This window comes from Lutjanus erythropterus, chromosome 21 (assembly GCF_056507025.1).
Source record: "Lutjanus erythropterus isolate fLutEry1 chromosome 21, fLutEry1.hap2, whole genome shotgun sequence".
Taxonomy (NCBI): Eukaryota; Metazoa; Chordata; class Actinopteri; order Lutjaniformes; family Lutjanidae; genus Lutjanus; species Lutjanus erythropterus.
Genome location: NC_139337.1, coordinates 23,974,809 through 23,994,134, shown reverse-complemented (window position 1 = coordinate 23,994,134; position 19,326 = coordinate 23,974,809). Strand labels below are relative to the sequence as shown.

The 19,326-nt window shown below is 40.7% G+C and overlaps 1 protein-coding gene across 23 annotated transcripts in view; it reads right to left on the bottom strand.

Annotated features, from left to right (window-relative positions):
* The window catches only part of scrib (scribble planar cell polarity protein), an 86,884-nt gene that overhangs the window by 48,047 nt on the left and 19,511 nt on the right, over positions 1–19,326 (bottom strand). For all 23 annotated transcript variants that reach the window (XR_014772732.1, XR_014772737.1, XR_014772741.1 and 20 more), the window contains exons 2-4: positions 5,818–5,935; positions 2,692–2,770; positions 1,609–1,698 (exon numbers count right to left, since the gene is read on the bottom strand). Coding sequence is in view for 2 of the 23 variants with exons in the window: in XM_084747527.1 (XP_084603653.1) it covers positions 1,609–1,698; positions 2,692–2,770; positions 5,818–5,935 (287 nt within the window). In the remaining 21 variants the exon portion in view is untranslated. The remainder of the gene's footprint in view (positions 1–1,608; positions 1,699–2,691; positions 2,771–5,817; positions 5,936–19,326) is intronic.

The window sequence follows — 19,326 nt, the reverse complement described above, 5'->3', positions numbered from 1 at the left end:
GGCAAAGTATCACATTTAAGAAGCTGAAATCAGAGAATATTGACTATATTTCCTTAAATAAATGTCTCAAACCAATTAATTACCAAAATAGTTGACAGATAATTGAATAATTGATTAATAGTCGATTAATCGTTGCAGCTCTACATGACACAAATATTCTCTTTTCTGGGGTAAATTTACAGCAGCTTTTGGAGGTGGTCATGAGAAAAATTAATAAAGATTCAAAGAAATGATTAAATTAATTCAATTTGAACAAAATCAAACTTCTGTTGGAAATAGTAAAATAAATACACAAGTACAAATTATTGAAAGAGTAAATGAAAATATATATGCACATGCAAGTTGGGGGCGAGCACTGCAGTTCTGGGCTCTCTAGTATATTTGAATATTCTGCTGACGTATGGGCCAACAGCTACAAAAACAACCTACAACAATTCTACATACTACAAAAAAGTGGCACAAAGATGGTTAACGATATTTGGTATTGGGAACACACAAAATATCTGTTTTAAAGTCACACTGAAATTCAGGGATCTGGCAGAAATTATTTTTACGCGGTACAGTGATGAAGAAGGGGAATGTAAAGCATGTTAATGGTAATAATGTGGTTATTGGTTCTTGTCTTTCTTCACATTCTTGATTATGGAGTGTTGTTGATTAGATATGAAGAGGACGGACTTAGTGGTGTGACTGTGGGGATAAAGGCTGGGGACGACAGAGGGTTTTATATAGTTGATTGATTATTGATGGATAAGTATAGATGAAAGGTAGACCCAGACAAGTATGTTGCTTCTTCCTTTTCGGACATGAAATGTTCTTGTCTGCTTCCCTAGGCTGCAACTAACAATTTCTTTGATTATCAATTAATCTATTGCTTTATTCTTTCAATTAATCAACTAACTGCTTAGTCTGCAAACATCTGAATATAGTGTAAAAGGCCTTTTGCAGTTTTCCAGACCCCACATGACAATTTCAAATTAACTGTTTTGTCCAACCAGCAGTCAGAAATAGAGCAACTGTGATTAATTGATTGGTTGTAAATTATTAAATTAATCTCCAACTATTTTGATGTGGAAATTTTCTGTTTTCTTTACTTTTCTATTAAAGTGAACTAACTAGTGAGCTTTAGGAAACACATACCTACATTTTTAGCTATTTTATAGACCAAACAACGACTCGATTAATCGACATAATAATTAAAACAAACAAAAAAAATGTGATACTTGCAATCCTGGTTAAAATCCAAAAAATATTTAATTAGGTAATATGTAACACAGCAAATCCTCTCATGTTAAAAACTGGAACAAGAGAAAGTTTATTGTATTTGCTTCATAACTGACTTAACCAATTAATCAAAAATATTTCTAATTAATTTCTGTTGATCAACCCATCGATAAATTGACTAATCATTTCAGCTCTATTCACAGAAGATTAAAGATTAATCATTCTGAATGATTTGAGAGCAGAATTGCAAATTTAATGTGAAAAAAATCGGTACCATAATCAAAATCTGACATTTTACACTTATGAAGATACAACAGTTTCTTTAAAAAGCACATTTTATACCATCAAATGATCCACTATGAGCCGCTGTGTGTGTGTACATACTTTCCAATGTCGTTGGGCAACGTCTGCAATGACACGTCGTTGAGTGCCAAGTGAGCCAGCGCTCGGAGTTGAGTGAAGCCATCTGGCAATCTGAGGCAGAGACACAGCAGGGAAAATAGTGGAGAGAGACTCTTGTTGTACAACGCATGGGATCACTTGACTCTCTCTCTCTCTCTCTCTCCCACACACACACACACACACACACACAGGAGACTATCAACCCTTTATATATTCCCATCTGTTAAAGCATTCAGCATCAAAACTCCTGTCAGTCATTTCATTGCTTTTCTATAGAAGGAAGTTAAAAAGTGAAATATAAACTTAGACATCACTGATTGGTGATGTGACAAGAGAGCAGTGCAACGCTGACATTATACAGGGACATCATACGGCAGGCCCATTCAACTGGCAGCCCAAATCTGTCTGTTTAACAACCTAAATATGACCCTTTCGTAATTTAGAAATATGAAAAAAGTTTGTTGTTGTAGTTTTACTTAAATAACCTGCTAACATTATACATTTAAAAGTGTTTACATTGTTTATTTGATCACCATTTCATTTGTGAGCTAATTAACCCATTAACCCTAACCCTATTTTTTACAGGTTTTAAGCAGAGGGAATATACAAGAGTCAAACTGAATGAAAAAATATTGCAACATTATGTTTATGAAAACAACAACCTACAACTAAAAATTTTACTTTAAAATAAAAAAAACAGTAATAGAACAGGCCTGTTATAAGGATTAGGTTAAAAATTAATGTGACACATATGCTTGTTTGAGCAGAAGCATGTTTTCATACAAAGCATGATCTCTTCCAGGTGATCAGCATAAAGTGCAGACTGTACGTTCAAACACACACACACACACACACACACACACACACACACACACACACACATACACACAGTCGTTTCATGGCACATTTAAGACAGGAGAGCAAAGTAATTAGAGCACACAAATGGCACTTATCATGCTTTGTTTCATTTGTACAGTTTCTCTCCTTCTTTGTTGCATTTGGCCAAACATCACATTTTCTCACAGTGATGATGAATAGACTCATGGCCTGTTCCCATTCGCTTACCTGGACAGGGGGTTTCCACTGAAGTCTGCGATCTCCAAAGCCCTGCAAAATTTAATGCTCTCGGGGAGTTCAGAAATGTCTGCAGGAGAGAAGAGGAGGAGGAGGAGGTGGTGGGGGGGAGACAGCAGTCAGCACCATGGACACACAGATACAGATGTAGAGTGGGGGGGGGGGGGTCGTATTCTACAGAGCGAATCATTTAAAGTTGCTTGTAATCACAACCAGATGGCCAGAAGCAGGAAAGTGAGAGAAATGGAAGGGAAAATTGAAGAGAGAAAGAGATGGAATTCGTACCAGGGAGGATGTGGTCTAAGTGTACTATTACATCTCTCATAAAATTTACAGAGCAATCATACATTTATAGTTATGTGCTTTCAACCAAGTCATAATAAAGCTTATGGGACCCCTGTGTCTGTATATAAAAGCATCTGAGCTGTTATTTCATTGCTTTAGTCTTAACAGGAAGGTGTTCAAATTATTTGTAAAAATTGATAAATTAAGGGAAGGTCAAATAATGCTGGGCAAGTTGATTTTTAATTATGATTTTGGCTTCCAAGGTTTATGAAAGTAACATAATCAAGATAAAACAATATTGTGACGCATTGCATTTAACTGCAGTCAAGTAAGCCATTTGTGAAAACATGGTCACAGCACCTTCACTTAGATTTTGAAGTACTTCTATTCGTGCCGTTACGGTACTGGTGCTTGGAGCGTCCAAAATGGCGAAAGCGACACAGGACGATATTTCCAATTCAGTTGTGTTATATAATTGTGATCGTAAATAATCATGTATTGACCAAAATAATCTTGATTAGGATTTTTGCCATAATTGAGCAGCCCTGGTGTCAAATAGAAAGAAAAAAGGAGGAAAAGATATTTCTGAGAGATAAATAAAATAGATAAGTCTACAGCTGGATGGCTTCAGGCTTTTTTGATTATAGGGCTGTTTATCTATTTTGCCTCTTTTCTGTCCTTCATAGTTTCACTGCATTTTCAAATGATACAGATTCGTCAGTGGTCTGTGTGACAATAAGTATATTGTACTGCAAAGCAAAGAAAGTACTGCAATGCAAAGAAACGACAGACATGATTTACTTTTGTGTAAAATTTATAATTTCTTTACTCACTCATTACGAGGCAGGTAGACAACTGCATCTTACACCTTTATTAGTTAGTACTGGGCTCCACACTGTGACGATTTAGTTGCATTTTGAAGCCATTTGTGATGACAGTGCTACAAATATGCACCCTATTTTTTTGTTTTTTTTTAATTTATCATTGCACATAATGTGAAACATCGGGGGGAGCAAAAATCTGTGTGTTTGTGTGCAAGATAGAGAGATTAGAGTGGATAGATGTTGCAATGAAAAGAATAAAATGGATTATATGTATATACTCCTCTCCACGAAGCCCAACATTTGCAGGGAAAACTAAGTTTGACAACCCATCCGACCGCACACTTCAAACATGAAACACTCATAAAGCACAAGAACAGCTTGAAGCATAAACTATGTGGGAACCGATGCACTGATGGGACTGCAGTGGCTCTGCCAACAGCATTTTGAAGGATTACATGTTTTAAAAAGCACCACTTAACTTAAGCATTTTTTATCATAAAGCACTACTTCACTTTGTGACTTTGTCCTTTAAAATAAAACAGGATATTGTCATTTCTGTACATTATATATATTAACAAAGAATTTAACGGTAATACAGTTCAGATGGAAAACATTCTAAATATGCTGTGCTGCATGTCGATTTAAGGGGTACTCTTGAAATTTTCAGCAGGGAGCACCAGTGCTATTAATGGAAAGTTGGCCTGCAGCCCTGTAACTAATAGTTTAAAGGGACACCAGCACAAAAGCTGAGCAAAGAACTACTATGGATGGGATTAGCAACAACAAGGTATTTAAAATATTTTCACCACTTTACTTTGCTGTCAGACATCCTGTTGTGATGGGAAAATGTGGTTATGCAAGCCAAATATCGCTCTATCCAAAACAACCAAACTTCATAAACAAACACCGTAATTTGACCTCACAGAGCACAGGAGTTACTGGTCCAAAACCAAAATTTGTTTTTCAGAACAAATGTAATGCTTTCTAAATGCAGAGTTTCTGTCAGCTCAGTAAAGCAGTGCATTGCTTAGCTTCTGTGCCTGTACACCTACAACTGGGGGCGTGCCATCCGGCATCTCCTGCAGCTTATGCACTGACTATCAATAAGTATCTCAAACAACCCCACATCAAATAATCTGAACTATCCCTTTAAAAGAAGGAGCTATGAACTCAACTTGTTTGCCAGCTCAGTCTGGTGCACATATACAGTATAAAGCACAGGAGGAAATGTGACCTGCTGGCTTGACCAGGTAAAGAGCTACTTCTACCACTGGATCCTGCAGGTGCAGGTTAAGAAATCCCTACTGAGCCGAGCAGCCTGTGACGCTTATCAGGCTCAGCGTTGTCCTGCTGCAGGAGCAGGAAAGCAGACAGATGGGAGAGGCCCTTACAGGCCAATGCACATCGCTCCCACAGCACTTGATGCAGTATGTAGCAGAGCAGATGTCTCATATCTACCATATAGGCCCTTCCTGCCACGGAGTATCAGTGTACGTGTGTGCAGCATGCAAGGACACAGAGAGGGCAAGACTTTCATGTGTTGTGTCACAGCTGATGAGTTGCAGATATTAAATAGCTGCATCAAATGAAGTGACATGTATGTAATGTTACCTAAGGCTGCATTGTGGTGCTGAATTTCACTTGTCTTATAGCATATTTCAAGGACATGGAGATTCATGTATGAATGTCTGCTGTGCCTGGGGGTAGGCTGAATAATCTGGCAAAGAGGGCCAGCAAATATTTATCTAAAGGCTGCTGCTAGCGTGTTGGTTCTCCAACCGATTTAGCTATGCTCCTGCTGCTCAACACCACATACCAGATATCATCTTTACAGACATATCACCCTTTGTTGTTTGTTGTTTTTGGGGGTGGTCGAGACGAGAGCGGAAGGTTATTTTAAAAACAAGCCATTAAAGTAATTGTGGGTTAATGGGTGGTTCTACAAGCAGAGATCATGGAGCAACTGGCACAAGTGGACACTGAACTTGTTGGATTTATGTTCATGTACCGTTTCTGGAGATGTCCAGTTCCACCAGCTGCATGAAGTTGGCCACCTCAGGAGGGAGTCTCTGGATCTCATTGTCACTCAGGCCGAGCTTCCGGAGGTTCAGTAGTCTGAAGAAAGGCTGTGGAAACAAGTGAGACTATGTTAAACAAACTCATCCAAACCTGCCAGGATGCATCGGGGGGCAATGTTCAACAATCAAACTTTGCCAATAATGTTATCAAATCTATAAAACCTAATAAATAAGTAGCAAGCAATGTGGTGCAACAGAGATGCTCCAGCCTACAAATGATTTTCTCCAGACATTAAGGAACTTGCTTGTTTGCTACAGACATCAGCAAAAATCACATCATCGTGCTGCAAAATCTGTTCTTCCTTAACACAAAATATGTAACTGTGATGGTGCTGGTGCTGAAAAACCCCCCAAAAGATTTGAGTATGAGCACAGCTTTCTCAGTCAATATAACATGCATTGAGCAATTATTGCTTCAGTTGACTACATTTACCATCAACACTGCCTGGAAGTCCACATAGAGGGAGTGCATTATGCTTTTAAACATAATATTTTAAGATTCCTGTTTTAAATGTTGCAGACATTTCTCTCTGCCTAAACCACAAATGTAAGTGAACACACAAAACATCCTGTTTATTCATATGAAAGCCGTCTCAAGAAGTGGTTTTAAAAACATTCCATCGTCATATTCCCAAAAACTCCTCTTCACCATAGCAACGCCAACCAAACAAAGTGGCTTTTCGATAGTGGGGCTGAGCAGAGTGCTGCGGCTGTGGCCATGCCAAGTGCTTTCACAAGAGCCTGGTTGTTGGACGGGCCAGCGTTCAGAAACATTCCTCCGCCAGCCGCGCTCTGTGTGTGTCTGTGTGTCATCTGCTGTTAGGATGGACAGACAAGACAGGCTGGCGGGGGAACAGCAAGAGTAACAGGCCAAAACTATGCAGTTATTAACCCCTCAATCAGTCCCTGGTCCTGCAGCCCACAGAGGATCCACTGTCTGCCCTGTTAAAAGCCAGTTCACTTCTCAGGCGCTCTCGGGGAGGAAGACTCTAGAGGAACTTGCCGACTTGTGCTTTCTGGGGCAGGAATTTGAGTAAACTCATTATTCAGGGATGATTTTTGAACATAGAGTGCACAGACGTCTGCAAGCTTGGAGCCTAAACCTTAATTCAAATTAAACCTCGGGCCGTCGGCAAGGCCAGCAGCTGAAAACAACCATTGTGTGTCAATTAGCAGAGATTAATACACTAAATTGAAAAATTCAGACAATGTCTAAGCTCCTCCTTCATCTCTGGGACTAACATTTTAAAAATGCAGCGCTGTTACACTCCTGTTTCCAAACTGTTGCATAGACATGTAGCAAATCAGACAACACAAAACCTTCTTTGATGTGTGTATTGTCAGGTTTTCTGCTTGACAAAAGTGTGAAAACACACATGTACACACTCTACACACTCAAATGCTGGGAGACAGCTCTACAATTATCCTGCCAAAGAGAAGAATGCTGCAGTTCAGCTCCACTCTGTTCCTCGATGACAGACATTTCCTGCTCTTAACTGGTTATGTGTATTGTGTTTGGATCGAGAGAGAGGCGTCTACAACAAGGTTTTTCTTTTCGCCAGAATCTGTTCGGGGGATTGCTGGCAGTGCAAGACAGAGCTTGTTAGTACTTTCAAACATTTCCCAGAATCTGACTGAGAGTTCATACGAGTGTCCGCACCTGATGGAGAGTGTGACAGAGTGGGCAGGACAAGAGTACAGGAAAGGACAGAGCCACAGACAAAGAGGGTGTTGGCTCCCTGACTAGCAGGTGACAGCAGGTATCAGATGGCCAGAGCAGGAAACAGGAGCTGAGGGTGACCATGTGACCCAGGGCCAAGCCCAGATGGGAGCCGGCCCCCAGGAGGGGAGGCAACCTTGCAGGCAGAACAGGTGACACTCGGAGATCAAGAGCCTCTGAGAGAAAGGGTGTGTTTAAAAACACACACCTGAAAACTCATGCTGTAGGGATCTAACAATATATTGAATTTCACAATTAAACAAAGTCTCAATACGTACCAGACTGTCAAGATATCTACCATGATATTGCATGATTAATTATTTTGAATTTTTATTTTTTTTATTTTTTATTTATTTTTTTTTTTTGGCATTTTTGCCTTTATTGACAGTGACAGCTGAAGGTATGACAGGAAAGGGGGGTGAAGAGACAGGGGATGACATGCAGCAAATGAGCCGCAGGCAGGATTCGAACCAGCGGCCGCTGCAGAGGACCAACAGCCTCAATACATGGTGCGCACGCCCTACCAACTGAGCTATAGGAGCGCCCAAATTTTTATTTTTTATTTTATTTCAAAAAAGGACTGCTAATGACTGATGCATTGTTTTTGTTTTGCAGTTAGTCATACATAAGTCACAGGGGTGTCATAATTTCAATATGAAATTGAAATTGATCGAAATGAACTTTCAACTTCAGCAATCAAATCGAAAAAAGTGTTTGCTTTTCGATTTTGTGATAAATATCAAATTTTTAATTTTATATGGTAATATTATCAGACGTCCCTATCGTGCTTAGGGCTGGGTACAGGTAACAAGTTTTTGTCTGTTTGAACTCTTTGGTTTGCTGTTTCACCAACTTTGGATTTTTCCACTCAGAAGTTTTACAACAACAAAAAAACAAGCATAATTTGGAGATTTACTCTAAGGTATCGAAATTTGGTACATGATGGTAATGAAGCAATTCAATCGGTGCCATAAATATATCAAAGTTTGGTATCCCCCCTAAACATGCTTTAAAAACATTATGTTAACTCTCCAAAAATGCTGATGAGACATCAGCTTCTTCTCATATCAAAGTATGTGAAGCCATATTACTGCTAATGGTCAACCAGCAATTCCTCTACTCAGACTAAACCGATCACCTAATACAAGCTTTTGCATCAGTGCATTCCTCTCCTCTCTTGATATCGTCCAGAGCTCGATCAGTGATGAGGGGGGAAGCAGTAGACGGTAATGCAATCATGCCTGTGAACAAGCAGTTATGAACACTCACAAAGATGGCCATTCACTCCTGAGTGGCCGCTCGCAGACAGGCGCGCCACTGTTTTTCTAGCAAACAACAGTGTTGCTGTACCCCGTTCTAGAACCAGCTTTACTCCTGCATTAAATAAGACCCCAGAGACTTGATTAGCAACATGTTTATCCGTCTAACGTCTTCCTGAGAAACTGTAAGATGCAAAATAACTTGTTCAATCAAATACTGACATTTTACAGAAGTAGCATTGAGAAAATCTGTTCTGTGATGAGTCCCATTATTTTTAGAGCGGTCAATAACTGCTAATTCAATCCATAAATACTGGACCTGGTGTCCCTGCCATTTCCCACCGACTGGTGTACTTTCAAATTAAACAATGGAGAACCAACAGTGTTATACGGGTCAATGGGTCATTTGGAATAACAAGTGGGAGCAGTGGGATTTAGTGTACCGCCACCGTCTCCTCATTGTATTAGTGAGCCACAGCAGGCTGCACAGTCACTCAGGCAGCTTTCACAATAGGACAGTGCTTGTGTGTGTGTGTGTGTGTGTGTGTGTGTGTGTGTGTGTGTGTGTGTGTGTGTGTGTGTGTGTGTGTAGCCATTTACAGCACCACGTCGGTGTGAACCAGTGTGTTACATTTCCTTTATAACTTTGCAACTTGGATGTTTTAATGAGCCCTTGTGAGAGCTGTTTGCTTAAGGAAGGGAGTGAAGCTATGAGGAGGATTTAGTACAGTGCAGAGAGCAGTGATAGTAAAGGTGGGTAAATGATAGCCATATCAGCAGAGGGCAGTGTGGGGTCTCAAGAGCACTTACACTGTTATACAGTACACCAGACAGCACAGCCCATGAAACTACCATTATGAACTAGTTTTGCTCACGCCAAATGAAAGTGGATAATCTAATTCAAAGCCACAGTACTCAGAAATATAAGTAGGGAAAACAAAACAAAGTTTCATGTTCCAAATGTGTCACATGTCTGTAAATAGACTAGGCATCATATGTACCATATGAACCAACAACAGGAGAAATACATTCAATTTCAATTAAATCTCTGTCATTTTTCTGTCATTTTTCATTTTCAAGCCAAGGCTCATTGAAACAGCAACCTCCTGGCATGTCTGTCAGGGTTGTGGACAAAACAAGACATCTGAGGACATCATCTTGGGCTTTGGGAAATTCTGATTGACATTTTTCACAACTTTATGACATTTTATAGCCTGAACAACTAAAATGAAAATGATTGTTCAGTGTAGTTATACGACAGATCACCCTAAGTGCAGACAGCCTCATTTTGTGCAAAATACAAAGGGAATTAAGCTCTTTTCAATGTATTTTGTTTCTTTATCTATTTATTGTGAAACTAATGGAAAAACAAAGCCCAAAATGATGTCCTCAAATGTCTTGTTTTGTCAATAATCCAAAAAATCTCAAAATGACTAAGAGATTATCAAAATAGTTGGCAATTACATACAACAACTAGTAAATTAATCAACTAGTCCTTAAAGATATAATTAAAAGCATGTTTTTAAAGAAATTGGAGTAAAGCAAGCATCAAAACTAGAAATCAACACTGACCACTTGATAACTGTAAGTCTGTCGAAAGCAGTAGGCACTGTTTGACTACTTTTATGAACAGCTTTGGCAACTGAAACATCAAATTGTGTGTGACCATTTGAATAAAAATGTAGTGTCAAGACTGCCAACATGTTCCCTCTAAAACTGCTTTGAATTCCAGTCAAGAAAAGTATGTAAATTACATTAATGGTGGTTAAGACGACCACCACACTGACACAGCTGCACAGATTCTGCTAGACTACGATAAGGTTTCACACCAGGGAGGACTGGGTCTGTGTAACATCCACAGTGTCACCAACTTAAGCTAGTGTGAAATGGGTGAGATATCCCCCATTATTACACAGTGAATGAAGCCTCGTCACCCATGAGCAACCTGTGACACAGAGCAGCATGTGCGTGTGTGCGGAGCCTTGTAAAACACTCTGCTTTGTCTTATCTACATCGCCCTGTTTAGCTTAGGCAGTGTGTTAATGTGCCTAAGGATGTGTGTTTGTACGTGTGCTCGTCTTTAAGTCGATCCTGTGCTGTAGGTCTTAAAGTCAGCACACACCACTGCTTACATAGTCTTAGTTTTACTTTCCTTATGGTTGCCAAGACCTCTGGCTGCAGTAGTAGGACTCAGCATGTGTGTGAGTGTCAGGGGGATAGCACAGTATGTTAACGCGCAGCATATTTGTGTGTTCATGTGTATTAGCAGCGGTGGGTGTTTGTTTAAGAGTGTTTACGAGTGTGTTTATGTGCACTGGAAGAGACTGTAAATTCACAGGGTGGAATGTTAATGTTTGTGGACCTCACATAACTCTACAGAAACCAATTAAAATGTGACTACAGATATCCAAGAGGCAAAGTGTGTGTGTTTGTGAGACATGTGAGTAAACTGTATGTTCTGTGTAAGAGTAACGTTCGGTGCAGTGAGCCGAAGCTTGATGTTCACAGAGGCTGCAGTGTTCCAGTCAAGTGACTCCATTTAGCTTACAGTTTCCCTCCAATCATGCCATCAGACTACAGATGGAGCAGGCTCCTCCTGCCCTGCAAACACTCACTCACACACTACATTCAACCCTCTTCTTACAAACCACATTTAGTGTGCAGGAGACCGTAGAAAAAGCCCAGACGCTCAACTCCATGTTTTCCCTTAATCATTAACCTGAGGCCAGGTTCATTGTTTAAAACTGCTGGTATAATTTGTGCAGAGACAAAAGGCCTTTACACACATACAGCGACGCAATTGACTGCACGAAATTACGAATAATTTGGAGGCAAATTTCGAAATGTCTGATTATTCACATCAAGTGTGACACAGCTTTCTGAAGAATTTATTAAGTTTCTTGAAAAAACAAAATCTCACCATGAGAAAAAATATCTAGCCTAATCAATGATGACCTGGTGCTCATTTTACTTAATAAAAAAATTGCACAATATTGAGAAAGAGAGGAGAACTTGGTAAGTTTCATGACTTGGTTTAGGAGGTGAAACTGTATCACAGCCACTTCAGGATGTATTTCACTGCTGCAACAGCTGCATCAAGCTTGAAGAAGCAGAGGAGTAATTTCAGAGTCAGTCGACTAGTAGTTGTTAGTTCAAGCCAAGTTTCAACAAGCTGTTGCATGTTTATGATAAATTTAATTATTAAAAAATCATATTTTTGGTGCATAAAGTGAGCCACATATTAAATGCGAATGGAAAAAGTGGTAACGACTCTGAATGTGTCGGAACAATCAGCAAGAAGACTGGACATTTTGTTAATTTATTTAACACTGTATAACCGCACAAGTCCTACTGGGCCAAATAACTTCCAACTTCACAAAAACACGTACAGTTATCAACATGATCAACAAATTCACTCGCCAACCATTTGACAGCACCTTAAACTGCCACGTCTTCATCGACCTCAGAATCCTGTCCATCACCGTGGTAATTTCACTGTATTCATCAAACCGGTCTCCTTTGGTCTCAGAGGCTGAGTCCCAGGCTAGTGGGAACATTAACTGAGCTAATTAGCTAATGGCAGCTACAGCAGTTAGCAGCAGTAAACCAGTGACTACAGTGAAAGTAAGGGTCCATGTTGAAAGAATCTTCTGGGCCTAATGGCGAGGCACAGCTCTCTCAGTGAGATGACCTTGGTTCAAAAAATAAATAAAAAGCCACAACATAATCTTGTCATTGATGTGAAAGGTTGCATTGAATGGATAAAGGTAAAAAGTCCAAAGGCCTAAAGACAAGTCTTGGTATTTACTGAAACAAAAACAAAAAGGGCTAAGCCAACTTGATCAGGTCTTAGCTCGCCTACAGAGGCATTTAATCAATGGACCCACACAACTCCCCATTTGCTAGAAAGAGGAAGTCAAACTACACACCATCACTAAACCTCTCATCTATTCTTCCCATAACCCTCGTTTTTCTGTTTTACTCTAACACACTTCCTTTCCTCTGTAAGTGGAATTCCTATTCACACATTCCAGAGCCTCTTAATCTTGTGCCAAGTCGGCCCAGTAGGCCTAGTCTGCATGTCCCCACTCTTCCCAATATCAATTCCCTCACAACGCACACAAACTACACACACTGCTTCACGCACACTACTGGGGTGAGGGGCTCAAAGAGAGGGGAGGGCAAAGGAGAGCGCATGCTTTTGTGCTGGCCTGGACTCTTTCAGTGTCCGGGGAAATAAAAAGCAGAGAGGATTTGGTTGACTGAGTAACTTGGTCGGTCACTCGAATGGCGAGCCTCATTACTGTGCACTCATTTCTATAGATAGCTGCAGTCTTTGTTGTGGTATAAACTCAGGACATGAGTGGCCAGAGACACAAGACAGCTCTGCTTTTAAACTCAGTCTTCTTGCTCTTACTAAACTCAATATCTTCAGTGCAGACTTAAGGCACCAGCAAGACTAATGCTCAGGCATTTCAGGGCCAAAGCTAATCGAGTACCATGGGCTGAGGAGTGCGTCCCTTCCCCCTGCAGAGCACTGTATGAAACCCAAAGTTACCAAAACTTCTACACATGAATGACACCCTAACTGGTCCTCTTCCCCTCCTCCTCCTCCCTGCTCCACCTCTCTGAGTTCCCTCCATTTTCCTTGGCAGAAGGACAAAGGCCAAGCAGCCAGCCCCACACAGGGCTGTCACTCACAGGCCCGCTCTCATTGCCCCCCCCTCCTGGCAGCCCAGGCCGGGGATTCCTCCATTGTCCGAGAGGGCACCGCGGAGGAGACTGAGAGAGAGGGAGAGAGGGCTGGAAATGGAAGGATGAAGACTTGAAAGAGGAATGTGGCAAGGGATAACAAAAGGCAGGAATGACTAGAGAACAGAGAGAAGAAAAGGAAGATTGTGTATGATGTAGAGAGGAGAGAGCTGAGAGAAAGGGAGTGACGGTGGATTATTAATGGAGAACTGAGGGTAAACAATGGATTCCCACAGTGCTCTGGACACTCTGCACCGCTAATGGGGACAGAGACTTCAGCTACTGACCAACAAATTATCTCAATGGACTACAGACTCACTGACCTTCTCTCTTGCAGATGAATAATGTCATTTATTAATCAAAACACACAGCAAATCAACAGACCGTCATTAATGTGCGGTTTAGACTGGTCCACTGCTGCCTATAATGCAGTGTGGAGTACAATCCTCCCACCGGCCTCATCAGAAAACCTAAACACAGACCGACAATACAACCATCCACCCACCTACAACTATAAGCCTACATCCCACTTCCTCTGCATTCATCCACTGTCTCCCACACACTCGCCCCTCTACTACAGCTAAGGTGTGATTTTGAGAAAGAAACAAGATAGAACTACCAGATCCACAAATGCAAACTACAGGGTTTCTGCAGGTTTCATAAAATTAATTTCAAGACTTTTTAAGATCTTTTTAACACAATTATGAACTAGGGCCACAACTAACAATAAAAATTGTTTGATCAAAAAATGTCAGAAAAAGGTGAAAAATGTCGATCCCCTTTTCCCTGGTTTTGTTTTGTAATAAACTTCTATAACTGTTGTTATGAATAACAGACCATTGCAATAAAGAAGCAATTTGCCATGGACGCAGTTCTGATCATAGACTCTGGAGGAGCAAAAAATAATTTTTACATTACTATTTTGTGTCAAACTATTTTTCAGTAGCCATGCAATAGCAATAATAATGCACAGTAAACAGGTCATTGCTACAAAATAAACTCCAACAGACTTTTGAAGACTTTTTAAAGAACCACAGAACCCTGAACACTGCTAAACTGCGTTAGTGGTGTCATGTGTTTCATTTAAGACAGCTAATTCAATTAACTTCAATCAAACATGCTTGCACATAAAGAAAAGTAGGCATGTGTGTTTGTGTTTTACTTAAGTGGTACTTTCAACCGTGACTACCCTTATCCGGCTCCAGTCCCTCAACAGGCCACACAGAGAGAAGGGCGTGGTAAAGCCGGTATGACTGACAGCAGAGCCAGCTCCCATCTACTTACACCTGTCCCGCTAACTTTGATCTGTGCAGAGAGCAAACACAGCAGAAAGTCAGGCCAGGCAACGTCTGAGTCTACGACTGCATGTTCGCGGTTCTGAACTACAGCAGCCAAACCCAGCTCTGAAGATGAAACACTGGGGGGAGATAAAAGCTGCAGCTAACTCATAAAAACACATTTTGGTTCTTGTCAGTATAGCCAAAAAACTATTTTTCTTTGGACTGGCTTATCAATTAATCGACTTATCGTTCCAGCTTTATTTGGTTTGCAGTATAGCAAAATAAGGCAGCGTTCATTGACTTTTTGCTCTATATGCTGGTAGGAACTTATTTTGTGTCACTAGAACTCTTTGTTGAGATAGGGAAAGAGATTAAACACTAGTATGGTATTGAAATTAAAAAATCTTGTATTTATAACATTAGTAAGGACACAGACTTAAATTTGCATCCTCAAGTAAGACATTTGAAACACCTAGGGCAACATGGTAGTAAGTTATAAACTTGGTGGCATAGATAGTAACTTGTTGCATGTTTTCCTTGATGAGCATGAGTCAGTGAGGAATGGCTGGATGGTCCTAGCTGAAACAGGGGGCTGAAAGGGCTGAACATGTACACAGTTTAGGTATGTGTGTTTATGATTGTGTATATGAGAGTGAACTTATATATGCTGGCTGGTTTACAGGATCCACGTCTGGATAAACACGGGGAAGACTTTTGTGGAGGAAAATAAGACCTGCTGAGGAAAAGAGGAAATCCTTGATTCAGGGCAAACCAAGTGAAAGAACAAAAATGTGGTCTATGATGAACACGTCAAACTACCCACTGAAAATGCAGAACAGCCAGATAGAGTTTCCACTAACTTACTATGAGTGCCAAAAAACTTCTTCCCAAAGTCAACACGGTTAATAAACAACCGCAGTGACAACAAGGGCTTTTCCCCCTTTGCCTCCTGGGAATGCTGTTGAGTTGACACCGATACTATTATGTTTCAGTGCAGCCAAATGAGCAGCCTGGAATGTCGAGCTTATAGATTCCTAATTGACAGCTGTATATACGATGTCTGCGCACACTGTAAAATAAACAGAAAGCCTATATCACACTTGTGTCTGTTTATGTAGACTCCAGAGGGCTGAAGGAGGAAGATTGAGAGAGAACAGGTGGACATGGCCCTGTGTGGCTAAGAGGCTCTTCCACTGACAAAATATATAGTACATGGCTTAAGGGTACTGCTGTGACACAGGCACATGTGCCACAGTGGGATTCTGAGTTTAAGTTAATTCAGTACTAAAAACAGAGACAGTTTTCCATCTGTGTAAATGCAATAAACTATATTAACTTCCCAAAGACAGATGTATAATAGGGTTAAATTTGGTGGTACTCTTGCATATGATTTCTGCACCAAAGAACAGCGTTAGCTTGGTGCAGTAAACCGATTTCCAGTCAGCCTTTTAAAAATAGATAAGTAATCCCTCCACTGTTGCCATATTGGTGGGCTAATCACTGCTTTGGTTACTAAAACTATCCCAGAGGTGGAGAAGCTTGCAACACCAGTCCTGGGACACCACATGCATAACTTGATTAACACAAACACACAGAAAGATGGTGAAAGGGAGTTAGCACTGCAGTCCCAGTACAGATTTGCAATCCAAACCAAATTCAAAGCAGCAGCCCGGCTGAAAGCAGTGAACTTGATCTTTTCAAAGCTCTTACACCTGCCTGCAGCTTGCTTCCGTTTCAGGTTTCATAAAGCCCATCTTCCAGCTGACTAAAACAATCAGAACACTTAAATATGATCAATAGGCTGGTATTGACAACACGCATTAGAGAAAGCAGGAAACAATATAACAACTTAAAGCTACAATCTGCCAGAGGTAATGACTGACCAGACATGTTGGAGGGTTCCTGTAGTGATGAAGCAAATCTAAAGGCCTCTGTCCAAAGAGAGTGCAGCATAATAAACACCAACACTGCCTGAAAATGTAAATGACAACAGGTCCTGCAGGTGTCTGGAAAGCCACAGATCATGACCACAAAATGAACATCAAGGGATGTACGTCAAGTTCAGCTTTTGCTGATATGGTAATAGTTTGCTGCAAGAATGAGCCCTACAATCAACAAATGATTTGGCATATTAGCACTTCCAGTGCCCTCATCTCTAAGTCAATGGATTTTTGGTTTGGCCTAGATGCTTAAAATCATTCCATTCACATGTGGTATAAACATGCAATCTGTATCTGGATAGGTTGTCCAGATTGTTGTACAGATTGTATTCACATCTATATGAGATCCAAACACAATGCAAACCAGACTACCTCCAGATGTGGTCAGGTGGATCTGATAAGGCATGTGCTTAACACAAGCTTAAGAGATTTTCATCCTTTGTTCTACGACATCACATGTGTCAGTAAATCCTCCACTCGTGAATTTTAAAGCTTTTATGTTTCTTAAAAAGGCAGTTGCTAACAACTGGCTAAATGGCTTTTTGAGGATGGAACCAGAGTAATGGCAACGTGTGGGTTGGCCTACAAAAATCCATCAACCTTGCAGCACTCTATGGTCAAGCAAGCACACACTACTCCCATTCAGACTTTTCTATTTGGTTGAACTAGTGGCCTGAGATTCTCCAGCCATGCTCTCACACAGCAGGAATGAATGAGTTCACAGGGAAATTCAGAAACTGTAGAGGAGGCCCTCCACCTCCACCTCCACCCCCTCTGCCGGACTTCATCACGTGTTCTCTCATTCTCTTTCTGTGTTCCCACAAACATGACACAAAACCAGAAGCTCTATTGTTTATAGTCCACAGAGGACGTTTGGCTCTTTCCTGGATGGGCTGGATCCGGTATGTGCTGCCTGCATGTCTGCCAGCTCTCCGTTTTGTCCCACAGTGAGGCTCTGCAGCAGGGGACCAACATGGCAACCAGGGCCTCTGGCACTGCATGGCCCCAGACATTGTATATACAAGTAATTTGCTGGCTAAGTTAGTATAATGTCAACATATAACACGATCAAACACATGAGCAAGAGTAAGAGGAGAACTCTGGCTTTACAGCTGCTTGATTCAGCACAAATAGAAAGAGGGGCACTGAACAGCATCTGTGGAGGATGTGCATACATAAATACACAGGCAAACAAAGATGGTGCCGAGATGCTTATGATGATAAACACTCAACTCCAGCTTTCACATCAAGACTCTCAGACAAAAATAGAGGATCTGGTCCCCAAGTGCAATACAATATGTGAAACTACTCATCTACTGGAAACAAGTAAGTGAGAAATACCATCAAAACTTCTCTTCATGAAGCTAGATCTTTTTCTGTGGGGACAATGTTACACCTTAAAAAGCGTACTGAAAGTGCTTGTATGTGTTGTGAGTGCACGAACAGCCTTGGTACAATTGATGCTTTGTATGTGTCCAGGTTGTGGCCTCCCTCACAGGATCATGTGGCTCAGTGTCTATCGTTTTCCAGTAACGGTCTTGGCATTCTCCCTCCTGCAGCAGGCTTCACACAGGTCTCTGCCTTCATATAATTCTCTCTCAGGAATGTTCCCTGACCGTTTGAAACCGACATGGAAAGAACAGCCGTGGACATACCATAGCTTCACTTGTTTTTCCTCCCATACTTTGCTAATATTTGGTTGACCCGGGCAGGTAAATTGACAGCCTGCCAAGTATGAGTTTATTTTGAAATTTAGAGGTTTTAAGTGACATAGTTTTCCAAACAATCACAATTTAATGCTGCCAAATTTTGACACACAGCACTAAGATCATTATTCACACAACATTTATTAGAGCATTGTTTCAAGTCTCTGCTGACAGACCAAATGGCGAGAGAGTCTGATGGCAAGGATTGATAATCACTAGGAATTATAATGGCTAATGTTGTAATTACCACTGTATTATTCTACAGTGAGAGTGATTTTGGTGCTTGAAACATTCTTCTTGAAATTTTGAGCATGGGAAATCAAATGCAATAACCAGTTATCAATCCCACCCCATCTACCAAACTTAAAAATTAACCTGTGTAAAACTCAGTGGTCACATTAATTTACTTGGGTCATTTAGCGCAAAATACGGCCCACAGCCGCTCTCGATTGAGCAATTTTAAAGGGCAGCTCCATCTGCATTTGTTTCCAGGGTTTTCAAATGGAAATGCTAGGCCATTAGCAAAAAGTGGTGATGTAGGTTATAATGCTGATGCCCTCCCAGGATTCAACAATGAAGATTGCCTGCTTGCCCAGGGCAAGTACAATGCCCTGTCGGGTAAGTAAATCTGTTAATCGTTAAAGTAATCTTTAATGCAATATGTCGGAAAATGCTGTTTTGAGCTTCTCCAATACAGATATTTCCCGCTTTTATTCAATTATCATCACATTAAACTGAATATCTTTGTGTCTTAGACTGACAACATGAAACATTTTAAGACA